General features: G+C 44.6%; 1 protein-coding gene across 1 annotated transcript; it reads right to left on the reverse strand.

Annotated features, from left to right (window-relative positions):
* Window positions 1–2,363: 2,363 nt before the first annotated feature.
* Window positions 2,364–7,257, reverse strand: LOC120655559 (26S proteasome regulatory subunit 6B homolog). Its single transcript, XM_039933427.1, has 6 exons — window positions 6,668–7,257; window positions 5,492–5,722; window positions 4,199–4,357; window positions 3,730–3,882; window positions 3,117–3,200; window positions 2,364–2,728 (listed from the first exon to the last, which is right to left on the reverse strand). Exons 1-6 carry the CDS (start codon window positions 7,166–7,168, stop codon window positions 2,594–2,596), a joined length of 1,263 nt encoding a protein of 420 aa, XP_039789361.1. The 5' UTR covers window positions 7,169–7,257; the 3' UTR covers window positions 2,364–2,593.
* Between the last annotated feature and the right edge of the window lie 20,311 nt (window positions 7,258–27,568).

The raw sequence follows: 27,568 nt of genomic DNA on the forward strand, positions 1-27,568 counted from the left end.
GTAGACTCACATTGCCATGGACAAATAAGAATTTTCTTTTTATGTCACAACGAAATATAAGAGTTATTTACAAATTTTTGAATAGTAATAGCTGCTAATGCAAAGTCAGTGGAAAGCTAGCTGCTAAGACGGAAGGAAAACAAAAAATGTACTGAGAAGTGAAGGAGAGTTGAAGAGACTTGATCTTGACATCTTGTATATGTTTAATCCAAACTGGGAAGTAAACAGTCTCTTGCAAATCCAATTGAATGTAAAAAGCTGTAGTGCTGGTCTATAAAATAGTCAGGTTCAACGTTTCTATGCAATTCATTTTTAACGATCAGATATGGGCGTATGGCAACAATTAAAAAGTAGAACATTGAGCTATAAAATGTCAACAATGAAGACATGGTGTAGGACCTAACTATTTATCGAAATCTGCAAAGTGTTACTGTCAGTTTTATATGGAAAATGCGCATCTTACCTTAAATCAGGATTTGTATCTAGAAGACCCAACATTTTTCTTTTATACCTAACTAAGTCCAGTCGTACTTGTAGCTTCTAAGCATAATTCTGAAACAAAAAGATCAATTAGAGCAAAACTTAAGTGATCGATCATGAGTGAATTGTAACTTACCCACTTAGAACTGTGGTCCTGTCTTAGCAGAGCTCCTTGGTTCCTTAGCTTTTGTCTTTCCATGTTCTAAAGCTCCATAGGAACATTGTCAGAATTCAGCAAGGGAATGGAGTGAAATTTAGATTTATTAGATTCAGTTTTGCAAAGCTAAACCCACAGAACTCAGAGGATTTAAAACTCTTTATTTCCTAGAAATCATGGAGATGCAGCAAGTAAAGCAATCTATTATAACCAATGCAAACGCACGTGGGAAATCGATCCTGGCAGCCATTCTGTGGAAGAAAGGGAGCAGAGGCAACGTTGCAGTCTGACCTCCAAGCAGCGACACGCAGTCGAGCTGCAATGGAGCTTTGAGGCGTAGCCAGAGCCAGAACGCCGGTGGCAAGCTGGAGTCCCACGGAGCTCGCCGGAGCCGCCATCCCGCCGCGAGGAGCCGCCGCCGCGGAGGGAGGGGGCGCCGTGAGGAGCCGCCGCTGCGGAGGGAGGGGACGCCGCGAGGAGCGGCCGCCGCGCCATCCCAACCTCCTGTGCTGCTGCTCCGGCGGCCCGTGGTGCGGCGGCGGAGCCGGATCTGGCCGACCGCGCCCTCTCCCCGGCGCGGCAGAGCTCGAGTGAGAGTGGCCCCGCCCGCGCGGCCGCCCGGAGAGGGAGCCCAATGCAGCGGTGCTGGAGGCCACGACGTGCTCGGGGAGGCGAGCCGGAAGGTGAGGAGGCGGCCGGCAAGCTCGGAGCTCGTGCCGCCGGATCCAGACGCCGCCGCCGGAGCTCAGGATGGAGCTCTTGCGCGCACCACCGCTAGATCCACGCCGGAGGGAGGGAGGCTGCGCTGGGACGGAGGCGGAGGCGTGGTGCCGGGGAAGGAGGAGGGAGGCGGTGAGAGAGTGGAGCACTGAAGGCAGCAGTGTCAGTTGGAGAAGACAAGGCGGTGGACAAAACGAATCGCTGGCCGCGCCATGTGGAGAACACCAGGTGCGTGTGAACCGATGAAATTTGGGCGACTAGAACAAGGACTCAAGTGGTACTAGAGCAAACGAGAAAACAGAAAAAATGTAGTGACGTGCTGCGGCCGAGGCATGATTCGATATCGGACGGCGTGCATATTTTTGGGCGACGTGGTCACGGCGAGAGCTCACGGAGTCCAGCTGCTCTAAAGATTAAAGATTTCGGTTTAAAGATTTGGAGATTTGGGTCCAAATACTTTGGAAATGAAGATGTGACCCACTAAACTTGGCTTCCAGTGTCATACGGGTGCATGTACTCTTCAAATGCAGTGTCATCTCACAAATAAATCATGATATGACAAAATATTATGCTTTCAAGCCTATAATTATTTTTATTGCCTCATTTTGCCCCTTTAGTTTCTCCTAATATTTTGTTTGGTATTTCACAGTATTCATAAGTCGTTGATATTTGGCAAGAGCAGTAAAATGTTATTCAAATTTGGATGATCTTCAAATATAAAGGCCAACCATCATGTTTACTATCAAATTAAGATATTTATTCCATATTAAAATATGGTCAAATTTTTTGGATTCATACTTATCACTATTCTATACATTCTTCAACTAAATTAATGGGCAACATTAACATATGGAATAAAATTTTGAGGAACATTCTTCATACTTGTCAATTTAATTGAGATGACACTGCATTTTAAAAGTACATGAACCTAAATGACACCCGGACAAAGTTTTGGTATTCAAATATGCAATTTGAGAGTACAGGAACCTAAATGACAAAGACGAACAAGTTTAATGGACCAGCCATGCATTTTACTCAAATAACTTTAATCTGACGAAGCAGATGAGATACAAGAATATTGACACGGACAAACTATAAATTCATTACAGGCGTTTTAATATCACCACTGAGAAACAACATGAACATTTTGATAATGGGCAATGTTCCAGAATTTCAACCCTGATGCTAAAAAGATACTATTGATAAACATGAAACCAGTTCAACACTCATATCACATCATTTGTAGAAATCGAAGTCTGTCTCAGGCTTCTTCACATTGGTTCGGTAGCCCTTCTCGAAGTCCTTGGGGAGGATGACATACCGGTTTTTGCGGACAGCATGCATGCCAGCTTCTTGACAGATAGCAGCAATCTGAATTTAAAAAAAAGGAAAAAAACATAATGCCTATGAGTATTAACAAGGGTTCCAGAAAAAGTAATATCTAACTTGCACCATCAGATCAATAACATGCCATCAGAACATATTAATCTACCCAGCAGCAACCACATAATAACCAATTTCAGGTGTAAAGGACATACAACAAAAGGCGTGAAACCCAAAATGGCAGTGTGCTTCAGAAGTAAATTGATAAATATTCCATCCGTTCCAAATTGTAGGTCGTTAGCCAAATCTAGATACAAAGTTTTTGCTATGTATCTGAACATTGCTTATATCTAGGTGCATAGCAAAAACTATGTACCTAGATTTGCCAAAACAAACAATAATTTGGAACGGAGGGAGTAATACAGAAAGAACTCACATCAGCAGCACTGATCTTGTCAGGTCTGGAAACATAATCTTCCAAATCAACCTCATCACTCAAATTCATTTTGGCAGTGCAGACCTGAAGATAGAGCAGATAAGATCAATCAAACGTGAAAAGTAATACAAATAAAAAGAAAATCTGAAAGGTAATACAAATAAAAAGAAAATCTAGCAACTGAGAAGCTCAATAATCGACAACTTTAATGGTAATTGGACTGGAAAAGAAAATTGTAACAAAAAACTAAATAATAGTTGCAATTGTTTCAAATCCTAGAGACCTAGACAAGCCGTATCATAGTAACCCTATCAGATTTTACTTTCATTTGAAAGAAATATAGATCATCTAAAGAAAAGCAGGGCAGAACACCTTTGCTGTTGGTATTACCTTACTCTACATGTAAAATATCCAAAATGAATATAAACTAATGTAGAACAAATAGCTATTTGCATTATGCAATGTAACCAAAAGATTTAGTTGCTCCTAATTGAACTTGAGTAATCAATTTGTGGAGCAATACGAGGAGCAAGAATCAAACACCAGCAAGGTAATACTAATACTCTGCAACAATTTAAGAAAACATACCAATCAATGTTTTAGCACAACTTACCTGGAAAACAAGCCTCTTCTGCCGCCGGTCAGGAAGAGGGAACTCAATTTTCCTGTCAAGTCTACCAGGACGTAACAGTGCAGGATCCAGAGTATCTGCTCGGTTAGTTGCCATTATAACTTTCACATTCACTGTTTGATCAAACCCATCCATCTGAAACATACACAAGCACAGTATTACTATCAGAAAGAAATAGGGACTATTGTCATTGAAATTGCAGGAATTTTCCAAAGTTAGCTTTTAGACAACACAGCTGTTTAGTAATTTTAGAGCCCATTTTTCTCTTTTCTCTAGCAATCGAGGAAATTCTCAAATTGAAATGAAGATTAAAAAAATTACAAATTGGGCCTCCAGAAACTTTTCCTCAACTTCTCAGCCTAAATATAGGCCCATTTTTAAATGCTACAATGTTCAATAAAATCAGAAAAAATAAATCTAAAGCACTGGTCATAGTAGACCAGGCCTTTACCTGATTAAGTAGCTCCATAAGGATACGCTGAACTTCTCGATCAGCACCAGTCTGAGCATCAAAACGAGCAGTTGCTATAGCATCAACCTCATCAATGAAAATGATTGCTGGGGCATTCTCCTTAGCCAAACGGAACACATCACGAACCATTCTAGGTCCCTACAAAGGAATTCAAAGATCAATAAGCATCAACAATAGGAATGTTAAATCTGTAACAACTTAAACGAAACTTTACGGGGACCACAAGTATTTGTGAATAACCAATAACCAATAATGCTCATACAAAGAATTAAGAAATATACATACCGGTATTAGTCAAACACAAAACATGAAAAATATTAACATAGTTATTTTGGTTAGGTCATCTGTGGTACAAAAAAGATAATTTCTGTGCCCCATGTATGGACTGAATAAAAAGAAGTTACCTCCTCTCTGGACTATACACGACTGTCCTGAAGCTACCAGGAACCAGAATGCTACAATTGACAGAGATGTTGAGCACATTCAAGCATGCAACACAGCACCAGACAACATAACCATTATAGATACTCCCTCTATTCAGTTATGATCACAATATTTTCACATGGCACAATGACCAAGGGCAACAAGTATGCTTATCAATCCATTAATCATGTTAGCCATCCTCCTCTTTTCTGCAGTCTGTCTTTTTTTTTTGGCCCATGTCAGAAACTAAGAGATCGATTTTTTTCTCACGCATGCTGGCGGCTGGAGTTAATGCGGCGAGGAAGCTGAACAGACTGATCGCAGAAACCGGAGGCACAGACTAAATACTACGATCAATACTGAATTTCTCAATTTTGGAAATATTGTAATCAATCCTGAATGGAGTACCTTTCTAATTAATGACTTCCATATAAGAGATACAGAAAGTCAGAAACACCAATCTGTTTCTACCCAACCTTTTCCAAAGGTTCAAAATAAACACACATTGCTACCATGGTTTTAAAAAACGCTAGACGCTAGGTGAACGCTAGCCTATGGTTTAGAGTTTTTTGTGATTAAACGTAGATTAAACGTCTTTTATAATTAAACGACACTGTGATTAAACGCAACGCTAGGCCAAAGTTTAGAGTTTAATCAAGATTAAATGTAGTTTTAAAACGTTTTTTAAAACAGGGGCTACCAAGAACTCGACACATGATCATAAATAATCATGATGGGGCCAAGAATGCCTTAAAAATTAACTGGTTAAAATTACAGCATGCAACAATTTGGTATATTTTATTTGCCAAATAAAAGGAAAGCATGCACAAAGCATAGCTCCCAACTTACCTCACCCAAGTACTTCTGTACAAACTCCGAACCAACGACTCTGATAAAAGCAGCAGTAGTATGATGTGCCACTGCTTTGGCAAGCATGGTCTTGCCAGTACCTGGAGGACCATACAGAAGCACACCTCTTGGAGGATCAATACCAATCTGCTTGTACAACTCATGATGTGTCAAGGGTAACTCGACTGCCTCCCGTATTTCCTGCTTTTGGATGTCACATCCTCCAATATCCTGCACATCACCATCAGAAAGCAATAAATTGTAATACATCCAAACCAAAAGCACATGAATCTCTACATCAACTACTTGAAATAATGGTGTTTGTGGTGATGCTGATATCACCACCACTTCCCTATATTTCACTTTTATTTACCCGCCCTGCCACCGAACACAAATCAGTTTCCACCCCCACCCTAATTTCCTGTAACAGCACCATGTGACCAAGATTAGCTATTCATACGTACAATGCTTGAGTACTTCTTTGATTTTTGTGCTATTCACCCAATGGATGTGCAATTTTGTTAGTCTTTCAGCAAATTCCTGGAAGCATATCCCTTTTACATGCTAATAATATAAAAACTGAAGAGGAGCAAATTTTATCTCGCATTCACAGAAATCTCATAATAATGGAAGCACAGTTCCAACATCTGATGTGACACACAGCCTTAAATCTACAGATTGTGCTAGTGGCAACAGAATCCTAATATTCTATATATATATTCATCCCAAAATGCAAAAGAAAACACAAGTTCTTCTAACTTTCAACTAGTTGCACAAATGCCCAGCTTTTTCCCAAAATATGATGCTATGAGACTTTAACCTGCAAGTATCTAGACACTGGTTCAGAGCAAAGTGAAATCATCCCCATTTTGTTTGCTTCCTTGATGTAAATCTGATGTGCTACCTGTTAGTGGTAGCTGTACTGTTAGAAATTCTACTCCTATTTTTAAACATTGCATCTATGTGTTACTGTAACTAGGAAGAAGACTATTGTAATTAATAACATCTTCATATCTAGCCAACCCCACGACTGCAATTTCTAACATTAACAAAATCTAGGGCCCAGCCTAATGAATGAACTAATTGCTTATCTATTATTCGGGCAACAAAAGTAGCCATCAGATCCATAAAAGTCAAATTAGCATGCGGATCCGACAAATTCGAGAAGAAACTCACATTATAGGTGACGTTAGGCTTCTCTGACGATCCGAGCAGGGAGATGCTGGAGTCAGCCTCGGGCGGCAGCACGTCGACGAGCGCGTTGGAGTGGCGGTGCAACGCGACGGACGCCGAGGGCTTGAGCAGCTCGCGGTTGATGGTGCTGAGGATCCGGACGTAGTAGTTGCTGCCCGTGGTGGAGCCCACGATGCCGTTGTTGCCGTCGACCATCTCCATGAACTGGCCGATAACGAGCGGCACGGACTGGATCCGCTTGACCTCCTCCTGCGCGCGTAGGAGCTCGCGCTTGAGGTTCTTCTGCTCATCCTTGACGTACTCCTCCTGGATCTCAACGAACTCCATGTGTCGCTGGAGCGACTTGAGGCGGCCGTAGAGGTCGTCGTCGTCCTCGGTGAACGCAGTATTGGAGGGGGAGAACGCGGAGGAGGCCGGGTAGGAAGGTGGGGGAGCCATCGGGCCGGCCGCAGGGGTGCTCGGGGCGGTGGTGGCGGCCGCCATCGCAAGGGACGCGGGTAGGGTTTCGAGTGGTGGGTTCGAGTTTGGGGACGGAGAACCAAGTGCTAAACACGGGTTAGGTTTGCTTTGCTTGCTCGAAGGGAAAGAGGGCACATATAAGGTATAAATTAATCTTTCCGTACAAACTATGCAAACTCCAATTTAGATCATCGGATCCATGAGAGACGTAGAGGAAGTGGAAGAAAAATTTATAAAAATGTGATTAGCCAATTCAAGGAAGGACGGTTAATTGTAAAATTACCTTATCCCCTCACGTCACGTTCATCCGGTGGTCCAAATTGAAATTTGCATGGTTCCACGGAGAGATTAGTTCGCACCTGATATGTTTCCGGGAAAGAGTGTGTGGCAGAATGCAGCAGATAGATATCTAAGCTGCAATTTTTAAACTTTTTAAAACATATTCTAAATATAATATGTCTAAACATTTATTTCAATGACATGATAAGTTTGGTCACGCTAAACTATCACCGTGTTCGGCTGGTGGGTAAGTCTCCAGCCCTACAGTAATTCCCTCTCACACCACTCCAGCTCCAGCCTCCAGCCACCAGTCAGGTAACAGTGTTTTTCTCTCACACCACTCCAGCTCCAGCCTACCGAACATGGTGTATGTGACAACGCTGTTGCGCCACATGTGGTGGCGCGGCAACAGTGCCAAACTAGCAGCTGCCTCGCGCTGCCACCAATGTCCGTCGGCCTGGGCCTAGACTTGTCAAGCCACCACATGTGGCACGACAAGGGCAACATAACAGTCAGCATTAGGTCTTCCTCCCCTCCTCCCTCACTTCTCATTTCTCCTACGCAAGTCCACCGCCTCTAGTCTCATATCTAGCCCAAATCAACTAAATTCGGATGCGCAAAGTAAGGAAAATCAATACCCTTCCTCCAAGAAAGGTATTTCCCCAATAAAATTGTGGAGGAGCCGCCCTACTTAAACTAGCTTTAGTGCGCTAAATTGTTGCCATAGTACTCATTTTTTGTAAACACACTTAAAACAGCTTAAATCCGGTAGTCCGTCGAGTGTCCTCGGGACGACCAAATCATCCATGTGACACCCCGGCCCAGGGCTTAATAGGATTAATAGGATACTCATACCAATAAGTTGCAACTTCTTTTCCGGAAGCCGGTCTCCAAAGAACTCCGGGGTTAAGCGTGCTTGGCCCGGAAAAATTTGGGGATGGGTGACCGACCGGGAAGTTCTTCCCGGGTGCGCACGAGTGAGGACAAAGTGTGCAGAAAAGACTGGTGTTGGTCTGTTTCGACAATCTATGTCCTAGAAAGCAGCCAGATGTAAACGGGCCCGGCCTCGGGGAGGCGGGACGTTACAGAATGGTATCAGAGCCGACTCTCGCGGTTTCACGGGCACATACGGGCGTAACTGCGGAGGCATGAGCACGGTCGCGTGGGGCGCAGATGCCACCGGCATGTGCACGGGCGCGTGGCGGGTCAGTGCACGGGCATCTGGGATGCGCCGTTGGCACTGGACGCACGAACGTGGCACAGGGACCGTTGGCACTGGATGCACGGACGTGGCACATGGGCTGCTGGCACTGGACGTACGGGACGTGGCCAAGAGAGGACGTTCCTGGCTTGGGATTGACCGACGAGGACGTCGGTCTCTTAAGGGGGTGAGCATGTGACACCCCGGCCCAGGGCTTAATAGGATTAATAGGATACTCATACCAATAAGTTGCAACTTCTTTTCCGGAAACCGGTCTCCAAAGAACTCCGGGGTTAAGCGTGATTGGCCCGGAGAAATTTGGGGATGGGTGACCGGGAAGTTTTTCCCGGGTGCGCACGAGTGAGGACAAAAGTGTGCAGAAAAGACTGGTGTTGGTCTGTGAGGACAGTCTATGTCATAGAAAGCAGCCAGATGTAAGCGGGCCCGGCCTCGGGGAGGCGGGACGTTACAATCCACGTACAACTTGGATCTCAACCATACATCAGGATCGCTTCCACGAAGGGAGAGCATCAACAACTCATGCATTTTACATAAATACTGAAAGGTACGAATTATTACAAACGGGTACTTTTGAAACAAACTTAAGTGAAGGTTATACTATTCTAAGAGTTTAAAACAAACAAGCCAGTAAGCAGCAATTAAACATAACGTCTAAGGCTCATACTAAGTATTTGGAGACTTTCAAATACTTAGCTCTTCGGTTATTCTTTTTCAGCAGACGGCTGTTGCACTTTTAAAATACCACAAAAATAAAATATTGAGTACGAAGGTACTCAGCAAGACTGACCCGTCTAACCAAAATTAAATTCCAAGGAGTATGATGGCCTTTAATGGACTGGCTGACTCGACAATTTTGCATAAAGCTTACTAATAGTGAGTCCTTGTTTTGTGGTTTTAACTGCAATTTAATAATTACTTAACATCTAGGTGATAAAACATTTTTTCCATAACGAGAAGCACTAAGAATCCAGTAGTATAAATTCCAAGGAAAACATCAGAATTATCTTTCCTAACTACGATGCTCAAGCGATGATCAAGTGCATTCAAAACTGAGAATTGTGTCGATCCGGACCGATTTACATCCTGCAGGAGATACCTAATCACCAGTTACGTACAGTTTCAAGGCTGTACATAACAACCTTTCAATTAGTCGTACCCAAGGACCGGAAACAAAGTTACCCGAACCCAGAGGTGCACTCCCACATGGGACCCCACGTCTGGCCTGATCTCTAATGTGAGTTTCAGCTACGCCCCTGCCTTTCTCCCGCTCGTCAAGCACGGGTATAAATCATTTCCAATCCAAGAGCCAACTAATCTACTGGGCTTGCTGGTTCCCAATGGCAATAAGCAACCAGGTAGTATCACTTGATCAAAGGTTAAGACAACGAACGGTCCTTAACAAAATAATTCCAAGAACTACATCACTAGCTTCTGCCCACAACATTAAAAACAAATCATTTCCTTGATTAAAGTGAGAACCAGATTAACCTTAGGTAATTAAGTAACAAGGTCACTACAAAGTAACAACTAAGCATTGCTAAGCATAGGAAATTATTAATTAAGTTTGAGAAGGTGGCAAAGATGTCCTATTGAACAAGGATGGATTATGCATAAGAGAATTGGGTTGCAATCAACTCCTAGATCTAATGCACAATCAGGAAATAAACCAGTTTTGATAATTGCATAATAATTGTAAAAGCATAGGTATAAATGTACCGGGGCTTGCCTTGGGTCTCTGCTAAGTTAGTGTCTTCAGGAATCCCTTCAACAACAGGAATAAGCTCAAGAATTTCCTCAGTCTCCTGAGGATCTTCAGATAATTCCACAAACTCCACTTCAAGTGGTTCAGGTTCTACGGTAGGATGCAGGTCAGTGTTAGAATGCAAAATGATAAAAAAGACTGTACAACTTATCTCAAGATAACATTGTAAGTCGACACTATTCTACCCACGAAAGCTTAACCCACCATTTTCTTAATTACTAACCTATTCTAGGCATTTTGCTTTCTTAAACAACAGGGTTTCATAATTAATTTCTAACTCAAAACCTCATTCCTATGAATTATAAAGCATTTTTTGTGATTAAATAAAGTATTATTCAAATTTATACTTTTTATAATTATTTAGTACTTATTTAGATACCATACATAAATGGTATAGAAATAAATACTCGATATTGTTATTATTTTTGTAGGGTTTAAAATTTTTAATGCATAAAAGAAAAGAAATCAAATCTAATAAAATTGGTTTGACTATTTTTGGATATTTCTACAAATTATAAGGAATTTTGGAAGAAAACAGATTTAAATCTAATTTCTAATAAAATCTAAACATTTTTACAGAAAACCCTCTAACTTCTCCTCCTTCTCCACTTAACCCTTCTCTCTTTCACTTATCACCCTCTCTTTTCTTTTCTTCTCGCCCGAGCTCCTTCCCTTTCTTCTCACGAACAGAAACAAGAACAAGGGAGCGGCAGCAGGCCCTGGATCATCGGCGGCGAGCCTGCCGCGCGACCAAGCTCCGCGCACAGGGCCTCGCCACCAAGCCCTCACGCGCATCAGCCCCCAACTCCCCTCCACGCCACTCGCCCAGAGCCAGTACGCCAGCACGTGCGACGGCCATGGCGCGGCGCACGGCGGCCAACCGTGCAGAGGCACCCCAGCCCCGACAGACCGCCAAGGCAGTAGCACCCGGACCCCAACAGCACGCCTCGCCCCCAGCCTGGCCTTGGAAGGGCCGGAGCACAGGGTTCAGTGGCGAACCCCATGGCCACGGCTCGGCCATGGCGGCGAGCCCGCGTTCCGACGAAGGCACGCCCGGAACCGGCCAACCAAAAACCACATACACCATCTACACACCTCTCTCCCATTCTTAAACCAACCAGACCTAGCCCAACACCACGAAAAACTCTTCGTCACCGGTGGCCTCACCTATACAGAACGGCGGTGACTCGAGGTTGAAGATGACCGTGGGCTCAGGAGCTCTGGCGATGGAGTTCACTTGGGAACGGCTCAAACGAAACACGGAAGGTGTGGTGAGATGGTGCGTGCGAGGAATCAAGCCAAGATCATGCAAGGCGACGAATTTTTGCGAAGAACAGAGAGCTCGGTTTGGGCGGGAAAATGGCGGAAGGATGATGATGACCATCCTCGGGTGGTATATCTTTGAAAATTTCACCGTGATCCCTTCACCATGTCATGGCCAGGGTTTACCTAATCGGTGGGAACCGGTCCGGTTCCGGTTTGGGCCGTTTGGTACCGGCCCAAATTCAAAATTTAAATTTAAATTCAAAAAAATGAAAAAATTCCTAAAAAATTCCAAAAAATACTTCAAGGTGCGACGAATCTAATGGTGTCAAATTTTCTCAAAAATTCATTCATTTAGTATCGTTTGCAGGGATTTAAAGTTAAACAAAAAAACGTGCATACAAAAGTATACAGATACAATGTAAAAGTAGTACAAAAGAGGGTTGGAGAGTTCATTTAGACTAAAATATATTATACAAACATTTATTTAGTATACTTTGCGGGCATTTGAATTTAAACCAAAAAAGAAAAAAAAATTGAATTTGACCGGTTACCAGTCAAACCGGCCGGTAAACCGGTCAAACCGGCCGGTATACCGGTACGAACCGGTTGAACTGCGCCATTTGAATTCAAATTTGAATTCCACCGGTTCCGACCGGTAACCGGCCAAACCGGACCGGTATACCGGTACCGGAGGCCGGCGGTTACCGGACACCGGTCGGATATTAAAACCCTAGTCATGGCTGCCTGCTAGCTCGTGGATCCTCTGCATACTTGATGTGTGGATGGGTTAAAAATTTACCGCCTTCCATAAGCGGCAAGCAGCTGCGTGACACAGCTCTGCTCTGCCCTTTCTCTGTTGCTAAGTCTGAATCTGTTGTTATTCAGTGAAAACTCCTGAATTTGAGTCTCTATTTCTCCAAATTCCATTACCAAACATTGAAATCGTCCAAAATAAAAGTTGTAGCCCTCATGTTTTACTACAATATTTCTTTCAGGAAGATGTTCAAATTCAATCAGGTTTAGGCTGTTTTCAGTCTAACTGTCACAAACTTGTTGATTTGAACTAAATTTTCTTATAATTCCATTCATAAGCTCCAAAATCGCCCAACATAAAAGTTGTATACCTGACATTTTTCTACAACTTTCCTTTAAGGCACCTCCTCAAATTCGGCCTCTAGCATGGTGAAAAATTGCTCTGAACATGACAGGTTCAGGCTGTTTTCTTCAGAATTGCAGACTAGACTTTTCAGGACGTGAGCTTTGTAGTGCTCTTTTCTCCAAAATTTTCCACTGTACTTTAAAATATCCCAAAATAAAAGTTGTAGATTTCATATTTCTCTAAAACTTCTGTTTCATACACACCTTTCAAATTTGCCCCTAAGTTGTCCTAAAACTGACCTAAAACATCAGCCTGTTTTCAGCCTTCAGCTATCCATTTTAAGCTAACAATCGTATCCAGAAACAACCCAACTAGCAATTTTTGAGCTCAGGTTTAAATATGTAAACTTCCTTCTATTAGTACAAGAACTACTATTTAAATTTGTCTAAAGATAGTTCATTCCATTTTGCAGCTTTGTGGTCAGATCTTTCATACAAAAATCTTTACAAATGACTTGCAAAGAGGGCTAACTGAAACTATTCCAGAGTTTCAAACTTGACCAAATTCGACCCGTCAGTTAAACTGGTGAACAACATCGCATTCAAACTTTGCAGTCAAATTTAAAAGTCTAAACCTCCTCTTATTTCTCCAAGATCTACTGTTATATGTTGAACAAATATGGTACATCCCATTTTACAACTTATTGGTCAAGATTCGGTTACAAAAATGCTCCTTAATTCAAGCTCGAAATTTGTTAAACCTCACTGTTTTCAGCTTCCAGACCATGAATAGTAGCTTCAAGTTGCTGATTTTGATTTGCTCATTGGGATTGCTTATGACTTGTAATCAATCCCAATTCAATCCCACTAAGTTTCAAACACCTTAAACTGAACATTTCATATTTTGTTTGAACTTTCCAACATTGGGAGCTTAAAATGTTGACTTGGTCAACTTTGACCCACAAATGACATTTAGCTCATAATGACTCGTTCATCTCCAAATGTCTTGCTTAACAATTTAATGACCATTAGGGAATCTTAAACACCTTGAGTGTTATAGCCTTCCCCCCCTTAAAAATAATATCGTCCCGAGATTCGAGGTACTATTTTTCTTTTTCTTCACCATAGAAAAGAAAATGTAACATCACTTCCTTTATTAAACTTCATAATAAAAATTCTATGGCCATTCTCTACATATATCACAAATGTATCTCCATTTTCAAACCTCTTCAAAGAGCTCATGATACTTAGCTTCTAAATATTCTGCCTGCTCCCAAGTAGCTTCATCTTGAGAATGGTTCTTCCACTAAATCTTATAAAACTTGATGCTTTTGGTTCTTGTATCTCGAGTTTTCTAATCTAGAATTTTGATTGGTCTTTCCTCATAAGTCAGGTCAGGTTCTATTTCCAAATCTGGATCTTCCAGAATCTCTGTTTCTGGAACTCTCAAGCATTTCTTGAGTTGGGAAATATGGAACACGTCGTGAATAGAGGCCAGTTGATCAGGTAATGAAAGTTTGTAGGCAACAGGCCCTTTTTGCTCTAAGATCTCATATGGACCAATATACCTTGGAGGTAATTTACCTTTCACTCCAAACCTCTGAACTCCCTTCATAGGTGATACCTTAAGATATACAAAGTCCCCTACTTTGAAATTCAAAGGTCGCCTTCTCTTGTTTGAATAACTTTTCTGTCTTGATTGAGCTATCTCCAGATGTCTTCGAATCTTTTGCACCTTGTCTTCAGTTTTAATAACTAAGTCAGGTCCAAATGTTGCTCTTTCTCCAGATTCTGACCAGTTAAGAGGAGTTCTACATCTTCGGCCATACAAAGCTTCGAAAGGTGCCATTTGAATGCTGGCTTGGTAACTACTATTATAGGAGAACTCTACCAAAGGCAAACATTCGTCCCATTTCTTCGAGAAGGTGATCACACAAGCTCTTAACATGTCTTCTAATATTTGATTGACTCTTTCAGTCTGTCCTCCAGTTTGGGAATGATAAGCGGAACTTCTTATCAAAGTAGTACCCATTACTTCATGTAATTTTTCCCAGAATCTGGAAACAAATTGAGAGCGTCTGTCTGAAGTAATTGTCAAGGGCACTCCATGGAGAGCTACAACACGAGACATATATAGCTCCACATACTTAGGCATTCGATAGGTGGTCTTGACGGGAATGAAATGAGCCGATTTAGTCAAACGGTCAACAATGACCCAGATTGAGTCATATCCTTTTGATGTAGTAGGCAAGCCTATTATAAAATCCATAGAGATATCTTTCCATTTCCACTTGGGAATTGTTAAAGGTTGCAACAGACCGGCAGATTTTTGATGAATGGCTTTGACTCTTTGACATGTATCACACTCGGATACATACCTTGTGATCTCTCGCTTCATTCTGGTCCACCAAAACCTTTGTTTCAAATCTTGATACATCTTATTACTTTCAGGATATATAGAGAATCTTGAAAGATGTGCTTCATCTAGAATCCGTTTTTTCAACTCCATATTTTTGGGTACCACTATCCTATTTTTAAAATACAGGATCTTTTGCTCATCTAGGGTAAAACAAGAAGCCTCTCCTTTGCTTACTCGATCATGTAGGATCTTCATCCCTTTATGTTCTTGTTGAGCTTTCATGATCTGCTCCTTCAATGTATCTTGCAAGATGAGGTTCTTGAGAGTACCTGTTGGGGGAATAGCCCAGCCCATGAGACTAATGGGCCTCATGTGGTAGCCGAGGGACCTTTTTGTAAATATTGTACCACCAGGGGGCCGGGGCTAAATTGCCGCCCCCTCCTATATATAGCTGGCCCAAGGGGTCAAATATGGACTCTCTCTCTCCCCTCATGATGAGCATTTTTACTCTCTTGAGTTGTGCCTTCTCTCTCTGCTGCTTGGCGGAGTCTTCTCCCCAACAGTCTAGCGCCCACCGCGTATTTTTCAGAACTCTTCGGCACAAATTAACTTCTGCGGGATCAAGCGAAGAGGCTCAACTTGCATCATCGACAACATCTGGATGAGGGCTTCGATCAGCTCTAAGCTGAAGCGAAGAGGCTCAACTTGCAGCAGCGAAGAGGCTCAACTTGCAGCTTCCAAAGAGCACGGTCTTCGCTGTATGACCAGCTTCGGCAGCATGGGCTTCGCTGCAAGTCTGCTCCCGCAATCAGCGGTCAGGTCTACAAGGGCCCATTACTGGCTTCGACTAGCTTCGCCCAGGGAGAGCTCCCTGGTTGCTCGGTTTCGGCCCGGCATCGGCCAGCTTCGGCTGTGACGAAGCGTCGCTACTTTCGGCCTGCGACCTGCGCGACTCTCGTTGGCCTTCGGCGCGACATCCCCTTCGGCCCAGCTCGAGAGGGCCCGTTAGGCTAACCTCAGCAGCATGTCCCCAGCCGTCCGCGTCCGCGTCCGCGTCCTCTCGCGCGCCTCCGCACACGTGGCGTCGCCCCCGGCCCTGCCGCGTCCACCCGCCCCTGCCGCGTCACCCCGCCCGCCCGCCACGTCAAGACGTTGCCGCGTCCGCCCGCCCGCTGCTGAGGTCAGCCTTAACGTTGTCTCCAGCCTGGCTCCCGTCAGCATCGCCAGTTTTGGCAGAAAAAAGATGCAAACAGTAATGTGCAGGGAAACTCGACCTTCGGAGGTACCACTAACCAACGAAGCCACTTCATTTCTTGGATGCATGTCGGTCTGCATATATTATCTAGTGCTTGCGCCAGGAAGTGCATTTACCCCTTCGGACAAGCACAAATTGTTCGTTTCATCGTTTTATGCTAGGATAGGGACACTTCGATTATGTTTGTGCCCTTACATATCAAAACGTATATGTGTAGCCTCACCAAGCTTTGCAGATAAATTTACCAACAACTACGACGAAGGGGGGGTCAATTCTATGATCTTCGCATGACTGTTAAAAGGGGCTAACTCTTGCTTGGGCTCTCAGCAGAATTGTTGGGCTTCGGGGTGCATGATTGCCACGGTTATACGTGCACACGCCACATGTATGTGTTTTCACAAAGGGGAAAATTGGTCGTGTAGCATCGAAAGATGCCGATTCCCGTAAAATACCATTGAAATCGTTCGGCCCCGTAAAATACCACTAAAAGTTGCAACGTTAGTTGAAAGTACCATTCCATCACGTTCTCCGCTAACGACTCCGTCACTGACGTCTTCTTACTCCTCTCGCACGCCTGCTGCTGCCAGTCACCTAGCTCCAGCAGCCGGTGATGGCCGTCTCCCTCTCCTTCCTCATCCAGATCCCGCCAGTGCTGCTCCACGCTGCTATGGGGCTCGTGCTCGCTGTCCCCGCGGCGCTTGGCTGCGTCGGAGTGGAAAGGGTGGTGGAGTCAGTGGCGGACGCGCCCGGCAAGAAGAGGAGAAAGGCGCCGGAAGAGAGGGATGAGCAGGCCCAGGGGTGCGTGGGAGTGCCGGGAACGGGCACATGAGGTCGCCGTCGCCCTTGTCGGCGCATAGGCGGCAGCAGAACCATCCGCCGGAGCCGCGGCCGCAGGAGCAGCCTCCTGTGGTGTCCGGCATTGGGTGCCGCAGCGGGGAGGGCGAGGGCACGGCGTCGTTGTCGGTGTCGAGGGCGCCGAGCGCCATGGCGGACCGGGCGGCGATGAGTCCCAGGACGGCGAGCGCGTGGCCGTTCTCGCAGCCTTAAACGGGGAGAGACAGCCGACTCCTCATGCGGGAGCAACACGTGAAGCAGGCAAAAACTCGATTCACCTAATTCCCCTTCATCGTCTTCCTCGACACAGCATGAAGGAGCCGCCATGGCATCTGCCACCACCCAATCGAGCACAACGCCCATGCTACAAGTAGGACCTGACTTTCCTGCCTCCCCCTATGCTGCTCTCGACTCGGTGGGCTCCCCATATGAGGCTCCCCCAACTCCACTGCAAGGCAACGTCCGAGTTCCCCCGCAGCTTCCCATGGCACTTCCAACTTCTGCGGGTAGGAACCAGAGATAGCGGCGCTAAAATCACCCAGCCGCTATAGCGCAGCGAAGGTTGAGTTTTTGCTGGGAGACGCAGCCGAGCGCCAGGGGGACGGCGAGCGTGAGCCCCGCAGCGGCGTGGAGCAGCGCTGGCGGGATCTGGATGGGGATGGAGCTAGAGGGACACGACCATGCATCGCCGGCGGCCAGAGCTGGGTGACGGGTAGTAGCAGGCGTGCGAGAGGAGGAAGAAGACGTCGTGACGAGGAGTTAGCGGAGAAACGTGACGGAATGCTACTTTCAACTAACGCTGCAACTTTTAGTGGTATTTTACGGGACCAAAAGATTTCGGTGGTATTTTACGAAAGTCATCATCTTTCAGTGCTACACAACCAATTTTCCCTTTCACAAAAATTCTGCTGCGCCGAAGCAACATATAATGCTTTGAGTGGTCATATAATGCTTTGAGTTTTATAAATTCTTGAAATCGACAAGTTGCACACACTCCATTTGTCCGAGAGCTGTGCATGCTCTGATAAGAGAGTGTTGCATTAGCTTCGCAAGCTGAAATTGACAAGTTGCAGTACTTCTTTATTGCAAATAGCTTCGGATCTTATGGAATTTTATAGGGTCTTCGGCACTGCCATATCAGCCAATTTATGGGATTGTCAGCACCAAAGAAAGTGGGATTATTAGGCTTTCAGCACTATTATTATTGGGCTTCGGCTGTACACTCTCTTTTAAGCATCAAAGTTGCCTTCGATTGAAATCTCCGTTCACAAAATAAAAATGAGCTTCGGCCATTCAGGTTGTGGGCATGCCGTCATATATTGATTATTGGGCTTCGGAATTCTTGTCATATTTATAATGCCGCTTCGGTCATATATAATTCTTTTGGATAATGAGCATATTAAATAGCATTCTACATCCAGGTTCGTACAACTTCGTTTAAGTTATTTAATTATTATTGCAAATTACGCCATTGGCCGCATCTTGTTCGAAGCACTACTATTATATTAAATGCATTGACATTTACCGAAGAGTTACCTTCTTATATATATACATATATATATATATATATATATATATATGAATTTTTCTAATTCTTTTTTTTTTGTATCGAAGAGATCATGTGTTACCTTTTGATTCTTAGCGATGAGCATCCTACCCCTCGCCATCAGCGGAAGGGCTGAAATGCCCGAAATAAGCGGACACGGTCCGTCCTCACTTTTATGGTAATGGCATCCAATGTCCTGTTTAATATCTTACAATTTACCATTCGCAACATCTTACTTAAATATATGCTTGTGCTAACCCCTTGCTTAATTACATGCTTATCCTGACCCCTTTCATTTGAAAGGATACTATCTATCTGTTGTGCATAATTTTTTCCAACGTAAGTAACTCTATTTTGCCCTTGTGCTTGCATACTTTATTCGTGTTCTTCACACTGTCTACTTCACTTAAATTATCGTGCACTTCGGGGTATGGGTTTTCACCCCGAAGCCAGAAACAATCTTATATGGACCTTCGGTTATCTAATGTCTAATAAAAGATACTCCTTCGGGGTTATTGGTTTTCATCCCGAAGACAATTATATATTATGTCTCGGTTATCAGATGTTGATGCAAGATTCACCTTCGGGACTATTGGTTTTCACCCCGAAGACAATTATATACGGGTTTTGGTATCCGAGGATGATACAAGATTCTCCTTCGGGCTATTGGCTTTCACCCCGAAGAAACTTTATATAGGGCTTCGGTTATCCGAATTTTATGCAAGATTCTCCTTCGGCCTAATGGTTTTCACCCCGAAAACAACTATATATGGGGCATCAGTTATTTGAGTTTGATGCAAGATCCCCCCTTCGGGTTGTTAGCTTTCACCCCGAAGCGACACTCCATATGGGCTTCGGCAATCTATGTTTTATGCAGGATCTTCCTTCGGGTTATTGATCTTCACCCCGAAGCTAAGCACGGTTATATATGGAAATGATCATACTTTGGTCTTATATAATTTTATTTGGCCTTCGGTATTGATTGGCCTTCGGTTATTGGTGTACTTGACAAGGATGCACCGAAGCGTCTATCCCTCTTCGTCAAGCGAAGAGGAGAGTCATCGGCGCATTGCAAGTGAATGCCACTTGGAGAAATGAGCCCAGGGCTCGTGAAGCTGAGCGGCCCTCAGCACTCTTTGGTCTCAGTTCTTAATTTTTTGCCAGTCGAAAAAGACCTTCCGCGCAGAGCGCCGAAGGCATTCAAAGACCTTGCGCGTAGAGCGCCGAAGGCAATCAAAGTCCTATCGTACGGAATGCCGAAGGCATGGAAAGTCCTTTTGTGTGAAAGGCAAAAGTTAGGGCTTACCTGTGCGAGCTAAAGAGTCGAAGGTCCCCAAAGGAAAGTCCTTTCGTTCGAAAAGCCGAAGGCATGGAAAATCCTTCGGCAATTATGCCGAAGGCATTCTAATATATTTGAAAAATATTGCTCTCTCAAGTAAAAATGATGCAGGCATTGCAGGTGTATAAATTGGCATCTTCGGAATGGCAAAACCCTATCTTTGGTTTTCACATTATTGTTGAAGAAACAAATCATCAACATCAACAATCTTCGTCACAAGTTGACTTTGGAGGGGCCTTCGGCGTATACATCAGCCTGCCCTCTAACTTCGACATGCGCCTGCGTTGACACTGTTCGACCTGAGGGGCTCGCCTTCGACTTCGGCGACGACTACTACGGCCCTTGCCCTCACCGATACAACTCGGCTCGAGGGGCTCGCCTTCGACTTCGGCGACAACTACTGCTACGGCCTTCGCCCTCGCCGATACAGCTCGGCTCGAGGGGCTCGCCCACCACTTCTGCGATGTCTACTCCGACCTTCGCCCTCGCCGACACGGTTCAGCTCGAGGGACTCGCCCACCACTTCAGCGATGACGACTTCGGCTTCGGCCTTCGCCTGCGTCTACACTGTTTGACCCGAGGGGCTCGCCTTCGACTTCGGCAACGACTACTATGTCCCTCGCCCTCGCCGACACAACTCAGCTCGAGGGGCTCATCTTCAACTTCGGTGACGACTACTACGGCCCTCGCCCTCGCCGACACAACTCTGCTCGAGGGGCTCGCCTTCGACCTCGGTGACGACTACTGCTACGGCCTTCGCCCTCGCCGATACAGCTCAGCTCGAGGGGCTCTCCCACCACTTCGGCGATGTCTACTCCGACCTTCGCCCTCGCCAACACGGTTTGGCTCGAGGGGCTCGCCCACCACTTCGGCGATGACGACTTCAGCTTCGGCCTTCGCCCGCGTCGACACCGTTCGACCCAAGGGGCTCGCTTTCTACTTCGGCGACGACTGCTCCGGCCTTCGCCCTCGCTGACACAGCTCGGCTCAAGGGGGCTCGCCTTCTACCTTGGCGATGACTGCTCCGGCCTTCGCCCTCGCCGACACAGCTCGACTCGAGGGGGCTCGCTTTCTACTTCGGCGACGACTGCTCCGGCCTTCGCCCACGCCGACACAGCTCAGTTCGAGGGGCTCGCCTTCCACTTTGGTGACGACTGCTCCGGCCTTTGCCCTCGCCGACACAGCTCGGCTCGAGGGGCTCACCTTCCACTTCGGCAATGTCTGCTCCGGCCTTCGCCCTCGCCGACACAGCTCGGCTCAAGGGGGCTCGCCGTCTACTTTGGCGACGTCTACTTCGACCCTCGACATCGGCTGTTTCAGCTTTGCCTCCTGAAGAACCATCGCTCCCCCCGCTACGAACTCCGGCCAAGAGGGGCTGGGGACAGGGCAGACTAGCATCACTTTGCGCGTCTAGTCTTGACCGGTGCTCGAAAGTGGAGACCCGAAGACACTGCATCCTCTACTTTGACTACATCAACTGCGACGAAGATAGATTTGTGGAGACGACGAGATCCAAGCAAAGTCAAGCGATGAAGATTCCGTTTTCATCGCCGCCGAAGACATTCGTCGCCCCGAAGACCTTCGTCGCCGCCGAAGACCTTCGTCATCGTTAAAGACCAAAGACAATCACCGACTGGAGTGTATCATCATGTATGTGTGGCCTCGCTAGGCGTGCGTGCTCTTTTCTCCATCTGTTTTGTCCCACTGGGTTTTTGGATAGAGTTTTTAGCGAGGCATACGAGCGGGCGGTCATGAGGACAATCCTTGTGGCCAAGGTCATAGATAGGGCTGTGCCACTTCCTATGTATTCAGCTACTATGCTTTGTTGTACCAATCAAACCAAAGTAGCTGAGGGGCTACTATTGGGGGAATAGCCCAGCCCATGAGATTAATGAGCCTCATGTGGCAGTCCAGGGACCTTTTTGTAAATATTGTACCCACCAGGGGGCCGGGGCTAAATTGCCGCCCCTCTCTCCTCCTATATATAGCTAGCCCAAGGGGTCAAATGGGGACTCTCTCTCCCCCCTCATGATGAGCATTTTCACTCTCTTGAGTTGTGCCTTCTCTCTCTCTGCTGCTTGGCGGAGTCTTCTCCCCAACAGTACCTTGCTCTACTATTTCCAAATTTAGTTCTTCCAAGTACTGACATAAAGTCTTGATGTTTGGTTGAGCAGTGGTACAATGACACTGAGCCTTTTTACTCAGAGCATCGGCTATCACATTGTCTTTGCCGGGATGATAGTGGATTTCCAACTTATAATCCTTTATAAGTTCTAATCATCTTCTTTGCCTCATATTTAAATCCGATTGAGTGAAAATATATTTCAAACTCTTATGGTCTGTAAAAATATGACATTCACTCCCAAGAAGTTAGTGTCGCCATATCTTTAAAGCATGAATCACTGTAGCAAGCTCAAGATCATGAGTAGGATAATGCTTTTCATGTCGCTTTAATTGCCGAGAAGCATAAGCAATGACCCTTCCTTCTAAGCCCAATTCCTGAAGCATCACAGTAAATATCAAAAGGCTTTTCAAGGTTCGGCTGAGCCAATATTGGGGCTGCAGTCAATGATGTTTTTAATATCTGAAAAGCCTCTTCACACTCAGAACTCCATTCAAATTTGACTTCCTTCTTCAGTAATTCAGTTATGGGCTTGGAAAGCTTTGAAAATCTCGGAATGAACCTTCTATAATACCCAGCAATTCCGAGAAATTGTCTGACTTCATTAACTGTTGTTGGAGTCTTCCAATTCAAAATATCCTTGACTTTCTCCAGATCAACTTCAATGCCTTTCTCAGATAAGACATGTCCGAGAAAATGTACCTTCTTCAACTAGAATTCACATTTACTGAACTTGGCATAAAGCTGATGTTTCCTAAGTCTCTGTAGAACTATGCGTAAATGCTCTGCTTCTTCATTCTTAGAGAATACCAGAATATCATCAATGAATACCACTACGAACTTATCAAGTTCCAGCATAAACACGGAGTTCATCAAGTACATAAAATGTGCTGGGGCATTTGTCAATCCAAAGGACATCACCAAGTACTCATATAACCCATACCTTGTAGAAAATGCTATTTTTGGAATATCTTCCGGTTTAATTTTAATTTGATGATATCCGGACCTTAAATCAATCTTTGAGAATACCTTGGTAAGGTACTGGGTCGAATAAATCCTTTGACCAACAACTCTTGCAATTGAACCTTTAATTCTGCCAACTCCTTGGGCGGCATCCTATACGGCTTTCTTGAGATAGGAGTAGTTCCAGGTTCTAATTCTATAGAAAATTCTACTGCTCTTTCAGGTGGCAACCCAGGAAGGTCTTCTAGAAATACATCTTCAAACTCATTCACCACAGGAATGGATTCTAAGGTCACTGCCCTAGTTTTCTTTAGCATTTGATCAAAACATTGTCTAGTTGGCAATTGGATTTGGAACGGATTTCCTTGCATATCCTTTATAGTAAGGATCCGATTATCCACATCAATTAGAACCTTATGTTGCTTCATCCAATTGACTCCCAGAATGATATCAATTCCCTGATCCTCAAGAACTAAAGGAATAGCACCTACTTTTAAACCCTCAAGGTTTAATATCACATCACGAGCTATAAGGTTGGTGTTTTGTGTGGCTCCAGTGGCTTGGATAGCATAGCTGGCTCTCAAGGCACTCACCTCTAAATGGTGTTTCTCCACAAAATCTTTATTTATAAAAGTATGCGAGGCACCCGAATCAAATAAGACAACGGCAGGATGATTGTTGAGAGAAAACATACCAGCCAAAATAGGTTCTCCTTCCGGAATCTCTTTAACATTCATATAATGCACCCGCCCAGTCTTAGTGCTCGGAAACTTCTTTCGGATAAACTTCTGGCCAGAACCTTGACCTGAAGTCTGAGTCTTCAGATTGACTTTTCCCCCATGCTTGGGAAAACGACAGTTACAAGCAAAGTGTCCAGGATGGCCACAGTTATAACACGGCGGTGGACTTCCAGAAGCAGCGGTGTTACGAACTCCCAAAAATTGTGGATTTGCTGGATGTGGAGTGTTGTAAGGATTCCTTGCAACCCACTTTTGCTGAGGCTGTTGTTGATACTGGGGTCTATAGCCAGGTCGAGTCGGTCCTTTATAGACAACCCTCATTCTTTGTGGTGTGCTCCCTGATGCCTCAAAAGAAATATTTTTCCTCTTCAATGATTCTTCTTTCCTAAGAGTATCATCCAACACCCTCATCTTTTCTTCTGCAGTGATTACCATGCTCACTGCAGCATTGTAATCATTGAAAGTGCAAGTGGACAACTTATCTTGCATTTTAACATTGAGTCCTCGACGATAACAGTCACGCTTCCTGGTTTCAGTATTTACATGCTCTAGAGCATATTGAGCCAAATGGTCAAAAGCATTGGTATATTCCAGGATACTCTGATTTCCTGCTTAAGCTGCAGAAATTGTTCTAACTTCATCCTCATAATACCCTCTAGCACGAACTGTGCACGAAAAGCTGCCTTGAATTGATCCCAAGTAACTGCTCCGCCAGCAGGTTGCCTAGCTAGAAAGCTAGCCCACCATGTACCCGCAGGACAATGAAGCTGAAGTCCTGTAAACTCTGCCTTTTGATTTTCCGTGCATTGAGGAATCACACGGAATTTCTGCTCCAAAGTCTGAATCCATTCATTTGCTTCAATTGGGTGCTCTGCTTTTGTGAAAATTGGAGGACGAGTCTCCAAGAAGTCTGAATATCTAACCCCATGGTCAGGCTCTCGATGACCCCGTTGCATTCCCGTGTTCTGAACAATCATGTTCAGAAGTCTTGCTTGCTCGACCCCTGAATTCATCAGACTGGCAATTGCATCTACCAGAGTAGGAGCCGGTGGTGGGGTATCACCATGTTCCCTTGACCCCGGAGATCGTGATCCACCTGGGTCCGTCATTCTACAAGATTTCAAAACATGGAATTAATTTTTACCCATCAGACCAACATTATCCGAGCTTATGCATGAACATTCTTTATGCATCTAGTAAACACAGTACATTCCAAGCATGAGCTACAACAAAGCCACACTTACATTACCAAACTTATTTATGTCACATCAACAGTGATTCAGTCAGCATCATCCACATACTCTAAGCAAACCATATTACACAGACTAGGATTTCTATCATACATGACATGGTATTGGAGTTCCTTGCCTTATACTACATATTTACAAACACGTTTAGATTCCCAACTACTCTAAATTAGCCACCATATGGGTAGATACCCAACTCTGCAGTGTTGATTCCCAATCGAGCCATAGCTGCTTGTAGCATGTGTTGATTCACTATCATCAGAATCTGTCCTGGTGGTACAACAGGAACTGCAGGGGCGGCATTTCCAACTTTAGGAGGTGGGAGCTGATCAACGGAATTTTCATCAACCACTTCCATATGAGGCTGACCTGCTGCAGAAGCTGAGAAGGATGAAATAGACAAGCTGTCCATGCCAGAACTTCCCTCAACTTCCGAAGGTTCTGACTCTTCCTCACTATCACTGACAATTTCAACATCTTCATCTGGAGGGCCAAGTCCTTCCGGATCAAATCCATCGGCTTTAGCATTGGCCCAAGCAAACACATTGGGCGCTAGCTCTACTCCTCCCAGATTTTCTTCCGCTTCCATATCGAAACCACCCAGATTTTCATGAGCATATAAATCAATTTCTGGAGCCAGTGGTGCATCTAATTCTGGATCCATTCCAGTCTCTCCCACATCTTATGCTGCTGCCATAGGAACTGGTGGTGGGTTTTCTGCAAGTGGGGGAGCTTGCTCAACAGGAGGTGGAGGTGGTGGATTCCCTCCAACTTGTCCTTGCATATGTGCCTGCATTTCTTCCATGGCCAATCGTAAAGAGAAAATTTCATCCATATGGACTACTCTATCAGTCTCTAAGCGATTTATTTTAGCTTATACAGTATCTCGATATATTGCCGAGGTAATTTGACTAACGTCATTAATCTCCTGGGCATGCTTCAGTTCAGCCTCAATTTGATCTATCTTTCTTGATTGTTCCCTCATTGCACTTTCCATATCATATTCCCGCTTCCTAACTTCTTCCTCATGTTCCCAAGCTGCCTTTCTACTTTTCTCTAGCTGAAATTTCATCCCAGATCTTGCCATTTTTGCATCTGCAATTCTCTGTCTTTGCCGATAATACTCAGCCTAAGATTCTTGATAGAGATTATGCATATGGGTCATATAGTCAGTAGAAGCAGCTGCAATAACATCCCTTTCCACCCTTGATTTATTTTTCAAAGCCTTTATCCGACGCTTCCAAGTACCATCTTTCTGATTCCGAATAGGAAAGTACCTAGCTGGGCTGGTTCCAATCTCAATCTTGTTCTTCTCGCACAGTTCCGTAAGGGCTGCCAAAGCAGTTCATTCTATAGTATCGGCGAACTCAAACCCTTCTTCCCATGATTCATCTAGTCTCCAGTTTGGATGTTCATCTGATTCTGGAATGTTGACGTACGCTATACAACATACCTTATCTATAGAATCGTTTACCTTCCAGAAATAAAGTGGTGGATCGGTAAAACCATGAGTCCATCCATGGCTTGTCATGGTAGCAACCATGAGTCCATCCATCTTGATCCAGATACTCCTCGCTCATGTGCAACCGGAACTGAGTTAGCTCTAACAACACTCACCAAACCCAAAAAGTTTTAAAACCATGCAATGCTGTATGATGCGACAAGTCTTACGGCCTTACCGACACATTCACACACGTATATAAAAGAGTGGTGGCATCATAGAACTGTCGCTAATAATGTTTCTACCATTTCTAGTGATACGCACAACAACTGCTAGCATCTGTAAAACAATTAAACAATTATTACTACTGCCACCCTAGACCAAAGTTTTGTACTTAAATTAGGGTCTCAAATTTTTCAAAAGCAAGAGCAGTTGATTTACCCCAACCTACGGCTCTGATACCAGCTGTGGCGGAACCCCTCGACTTAAACTAGCTTAAGTGAGCTAAATTATTGCCACAGTAGTGATTTCTTGTAAACGCACTTAAAACAGCTTAAATCCGGTAGTCCGTCGAGTGTTCTCGGGACGACCCGAATCATCCACGTACAACTTGAATCTCAACCATACATCAAGATCGCTTCCACGAAGGGAGAGCATCAACAACTCATGCATTTTACATAAATACTAAAAGGTACGAATTATTATAAACGGGTTCTTTTGAAACAAACTTAAGTGCAGGTTACACCATTGTAAGAGTTTAAAACAAACAAGCCAGTAAGCGGTAATTAAACATAACATCTAAGGCTCATACTAAGTATTTGGAGACCTTTCAAATACTTAGCTCTTTGGTTATTCTTCTTTAGCAGACAACTGTTGCACTTCTGAAAAACCACAAAAATAAAACCCTGAGTACGAAGGTACTCAGCAAGACTGACCCGTCTAACCAAAATA

This window comes from Panicum virgatum, chromosome 1N (assembly GCF_016808335.1).
Source record: "Panicum virgatum strain AP13 chromosome 1N, P.virgatum_v5, whole genome shotgun sequence".
Taxonomy (NCBI): domain Eukaryota; kingdom Viridiplantae; phylum Streptophyta; class Magnoliopsida; order Poales; family Poaceae; genus Panicum; species Panicum virgatum.

What these genes read in the sequence shown, in the direction of transcription:
- LOC120655559 (XM_039933427.1), bottom strand. Translation starts at nt 7,168, where the DNA reads ATGGCGGCCGCCACCACCGCCCCGAGCACCCCTGCGGCCGGCCCGATG. An exon ending in TACAGAAGTACTTGGGTGAG is followed by an intron (nt 4,358 to 5,491) that starts GTAAGTTGGGAG and finishes ATTCCTTTGTAG; the next exon opens with GGACCTAGAATGGTTCGTGA. An exon ending in TTATGGAGCTACTTAATCAG is followed by an intron (nt 3,883 to 4,198) that starts GTAAAGGCCTGG and finishes TGTATGTTTCAG; the next exon opens with ATGGATGGGTTTGATCAAAC.